General features: G+C 55.3%; 1 protein-coding gene across 3 annotated transcripts in view; it reads right to left on the bottom strand.

Moving 5' to 3' along the window:
- Positions 1-2,204: 2,204 nt before the first annotated feature.
- Positions 2,205-4,824, bottom strand: part of LOC137319524 (cobalamin binding intrinsic factor-like) — a 39,527-nt gene continuing 36,907 nt past the window's right edge. For all 3 annotated transcript variants that reach the window (XM_067981659.1, XM_067981661.1, XM_067981660.1), the window contains exon 9: positions 2,205-3,299. In XM_067981659.1, coding sequence (XP_067837760.1) covers positions 3,238-3,299 — 62 coding nt within the window. In that variant the 3' untranslated portion in view covers positions 2,205-3,237. The remainder of the gene's footprint in view (positions 3,300-4,824) is intronic.

Genomic DNA, 4,824 nt, shown 5'->3' on the forward strand with positions numbered 1-4,824 from the left:
ACCAAGGTATATGGAGACCAGAACTGTGCACAGTGCTCCAAGTGTGGTCTCACCAAGGTATATGGAGACCAGAACTGTGCACAGTGCTCCGAGTGTGGTCTAACCAAGGTATATGGAGACCAGAACTGTGCACAGTGCTCCAGGTGCGGTCTAACCAAGGTATATGGAGACCAGAACTGTGCACAGTGCTCCAAGTGAGGTCTAACCAAGGTATACGGAGGCCAGAACTGTGCACAGTGCTCCGAGTGTGGTCTAACCAAGGTATATGGAGACCAGAACTGTGCACAGTGCTCCAGGTGTGGTCTAACCAAGGTATATGGAGACCAGAACTGTGCACAGTGCTCCAAGTGAGGTCTAACCAAGGTATACGGAGACCAGAACTGTGCACAGTGCTCCGAGTGTGGTCTCACCAAGGTATATGGAGACCAGAACTGTGCGCAGTGCTCCGAGTGTGGTCTAACCAAGGTATATGGAGACCAGAACTGTGCGCAGTGCTCCGAGTGTGGTCTCACCAAGGTATATGGAGACCAGAACTGTGCACAGTGCTCCGAGTGTGGTCTAACCAAGGTATATGGAGACCAGAACTGTGCACAGTGCTCCAGGTGCGGTCTAACCAAGGTATATGGAGACCAGAACTGTGCAGTGCTCCGGGTGTGGTCTAACCAAAGTATATGGAGACCAGAACTGTGCGCAGTGCTCCAAGTGTGGTCTAACCAAGGTATATGGAGACCAGAACTGTGCACAGTGCTCCAAGTGTGGTCTAACCAAAGTATATGGAGACCAGAACTGTGCACAGTGCTCCAAGTGTGGTCCAACCAAGGTATATGGAGACCAGAACTGTGCGCAGTGCTCCAAGTGTGGTCTAACCAAGGTATATGGAGACCAGAACTGCGCACAGTGCTCCGAGTGTGGTCTAACCAAGGTATATAGAGACCAGAACTGTGCACAGTGCCCCAAGTGTGGTCTAACCAAAGTATATGGAGACCAGAAACTGTGCACAGTGCTCCAAGTGTGGTCCAACCAAGGTATATGGAGACCAGAACTGTGCACAGTGCTCCGAGTGTGGTCTAACCAAAGTATATGGAGACCAGAACTGTGCACAGTGCTCCAAGTGTGGTCCAACCAAGGTATATGGAGACCAGAACTGTGCGCAGTGCTCCAAGTGTGGTCTAACCAAGGTATACGGAGACCAGAACTGTGCACAGTGCCCCAAGTGTGGTCTAACCAAGGTATATGGAGACCAGAACTGTGCACAGTGCTCCAAGTGTGGTCTAACCAAGGTATATGGAGACCAGAACTGCGCATAGTGCTCCGAGTGTGGTCTAACCAAGGTATATGGAGACCAGAACTGTGCACAGTGCTCCGAGTGTGGTCTAACCAAGGTATATGGAGACCAGAACTGCGCACAGTGCTCCGAGTGTGGTCTAACCAAGGTATATAGAGACCAGAACTGCGCACAGTGCTCCAAGTGCGGTCTAACCAAGGTATATGGAGACCGGAACTGTGCACAGTGCTCCGAGTGTGGTCTAACCAAGGTATACGGAGACCAGAACTGTGCACAGTGCTCCAAGTGTGGTCTAACCAAGGTATATGGAGACCAGAACTGTGTACAGTGCTCCAAGTGTGGTCTAACCAAGGTATATGGAGACCGGAACTGTGTACAGTGCTCCAAGTGTGGTCTAACCAAGGTATATGGAGACCAGAACTGCGCACAGTGTGGTCTAACCAAGGTTCTATACAAGTTTAACATAACTTCTCTGCTTTTCAATTCTATCCCTCCAGAAATGAACCCGTGTTTGATTTGCCTTTTTTTCTGGCCTTATTAACCTGCGTCGTTGCTTTTAGTGATTTGTGTATCTGTACCCCCAGATCCCTCTGCTCCTCGACCCCATTTAGACTGATTATTCCAGCAGTGCGTGGCCTCCTTATCCTTCCCGCCAAAATGTAATATCTCCCAACCCCAAGCAACAATGACCCCCGTTTACACAGCACCTTTAACGTAGTGAGACGTCCAGAGGCGCTTCACAGGAGCGTAAATCGGACTACAATTCGACACCGGGCCACGTGAGGAGATGTTCGGACAGGAGAGCAAAAGCTCGGGCCAAGAGGCAGCGTCTCAAAGGAGGAGAGAGAGAGAGAGAGAGAGAGAGAGAATTAAGACTGATTTAAAGGCAGTTTAGGCAATAATTAAAAAGACATTCCAGTGCGTCTACATGCGGAGAATTTTAATCAGTTGAGAAACATCTGCGGACGTATTGTGCTTTCTGGAAGCAGGAAATTGATGTGGGATTATACAGATTCACAATTAAACGTTCTGCCCGCGACACGAGGCAAATTATCAACAAAGTAGGAGAGTCGACAAACGTAAGACTGAGCGGCCGGAAAAGACCAGGCAGTCCGTCGAGCCTGCCCACACTCAGGATGTCCACAGCGTCCAGCGACGAGACATGTTCTTTTCCTTTAGCTCGGGCGAAGAGGGAGGTTTTAAGGAGCGTCATAAAGGAGGAGGGAGAGAGGGGCGGAGAGGTTTAGGGAGGGAATTCCAGAGCTCAGGGCCCAGGCAGCTGAAGGCACGGCCGCCAATGGCGGAGCGATGGGAATCGTGGGGGGGAGCCAGAATTGGAGGAGCGCCGAGATCTTGGAGGGTTGTAGGGGGCTGGAGGAGGTTACACAGAGATAGGGAGGGAGGGGAGAGGGCGCAACGAGGGCCACGGAGGGGGTTTGAACAGGAGGAGGAGAATTTTAAAGGGGTTGCCGGACTGGGAGCCAACGTGGGTCCAGCGAGCACGGGGCAGTGGTGGGTGAACGGGACTCGGTGCGAGTTAGGATACGAGGGGGGAGCGGCAGATGGTTACCGAGGGTGGAAGATGGGAGGCCGGAGCAGGAGAGTGTCGGGAAGGTGACACGGACGAGGGTTTCAGCAGCAGATGAGCTGAGGCGGGGAGCGGAGACGGAGGATATTACAGAGGGGGGGGAAGTTCCAGACGAGCTCGAGTCGGTGCAGGAGATGAAACCGGAGAGTCCTTGGCGACGGACGGGGATGGAGTCCGTCCCCGCCCCCCCGAGGAATTACCTCGGCCGCAAGTCCGCGGCTCGACATGCGGGAGATGGGTTGGAACGGGCAACCGGGGGAGGGTGGGTGTCCCGGCCTTCCCAACGATCTCCCCGCCCCCCCCAGCTCCCCTGCCCCTTGTCCTCGTCCTCCCAACATGGCTCCCCCCTCCTCCGTGCTCCGGGTCAGTAGGTGGTGAAGTTTGCAAGGATACGCTCACCGTTGGAGGGCTGGTAGCTCCCAATCCCTGCGGGAGAAAGGGAGAACGAGAGGTCATTTCTTCAACCGCTGGACAACGGGGAAAGAAAGAGAGAGGGAGAAGAGAGAACGAGAAAGGGTGTGAGAGGGAGGGAGAGAGACACACAGAGTGAGAGGGAGGGAGAGAGACACACAGAGTGAGAGGGAGGGAGAGAGACACACAGAGTGAGAGGGAGGGAGAGAGACACACAGAGTGAGAGGGAGGGAGAGAGACACACAGAGTGAGAGGGAGGGAGAGAGACACACAGAGTGAGAGGGAGGGAGAGAGACACACAGAGTGAGAGGGAGGGAGAGAGACACACAGAGTGAGAGGGAGGGAGAGAGACACAGAGTGAGAGGGAGGGAGAGAGACACAGAGTGAGAGGGAGGGAGAGAGACACAGAGTGAGAGGGAGGGAGAGAGAGAGAGAGAGAGGGAGGGGAGAGACGGAGAGAGGGAGGGAGAGACGGAGAGAGGGAGGGAGAGACGGAGAGAGGGAGGGAGAGACGGAGAGAGGGAGGGAGAGACGGAGAGAGGGAGGGAGAGACGGAGAGAGGGAGGGAGAGACGGAGAGAGGGAGGGAGAGACGGAGAGAGGGAGGGAGAGACGGAGAGAGGGAGGGAGAGACGGAGAGAAGGAGGGAGAGACGGAGAGAGGGAGGGAGAGACGGAGAGAGGGAGGGAGAGACGGAGAGAGGGAGGGAGAGACGGAGAGAGGGAGGGAGAGACGGAGAGAGGGAGGGAGAGACGGAGAGAGGGAGGGAGAGACGGAGAGAGGGAGGGAGAGACGGAGAGAGGGACGGACAGACGGAGAGAGGGACGGACAGACGGAGAGAGGGACGGGACCGAGAGAGGGAGAGGGGAGAAAGAGGGAGGGGGGAGAAAGAGGGAGGGGGGAGAAAGAGGGAGGGGGGAGAAAGAGGGAGGGGGGAGAAAGAGGGAGGGGGGAGAAAGAGGGAGAGGGGAGAAAGAGGGAGGGGGGAGAAAGAGGGAGGGGGGAGAAAGAGGGAGGGGGGAGAAAGAGGGAGGGGGGAGAAAGAGGGAGGGGGGAGAAAGAGGGAGGGGGGAGAAAGAGGGAGGGGGGAGAAAGAGGGAGAGGGGAGAAAGAGGGAGGGGGGAGAAAGTGGGAGGAGGGGGAGAAAGAGGGAGGGGGGAGAAAGAGGGAGGGGGGAGAAAGAGGGAGGGGGGAGAAAGAGACAGACGGAGAGAGGGATAGAGAGAGAGAAAAAGAGATAGACAGACACAGAGTGAGAGACAGAGAGAGGGATGGACAGAGAGAGGGAGAAACAGAGGGAGAGGGAGAGAAGGAGAGAGAGAGAGAGAGAGAGAGAAAGGGTGTGAGAGAGAGAGAGAGAGAAAGAGGGAGAGATAGATAGAGTGAGAGAGAGGAAGAGACAGAGAGAGGGATGGACATAGAGAGGGAGAAACAGAGGCAGAGAGACACAGACGGAGAGGGGGACAGAGAGAGAGAGAGAGAGGGAGAGATAGACACAGTGTGAGAGACAGAGAGAGGATGGACAGAGAGAGGGAGAAACG

Source organism: Heptranchias perlo, unplaced genomic scaffold (assembly GCF_035084215.1).
Source record: "Heptranchias perlo isolate sHepPer1 unplaced genomic scaffold, sHepPer1.hap1 HAP1_SCAFFOLD_857, whole genome shotgun sequence".
Classification (NCBI taxonomy): Eukaryota; Metazoa; Chordata; class Chondrichthyes; order Hexanchiformes; family Hexanchidae; genus Heptranchias; species Heptranchias perlo.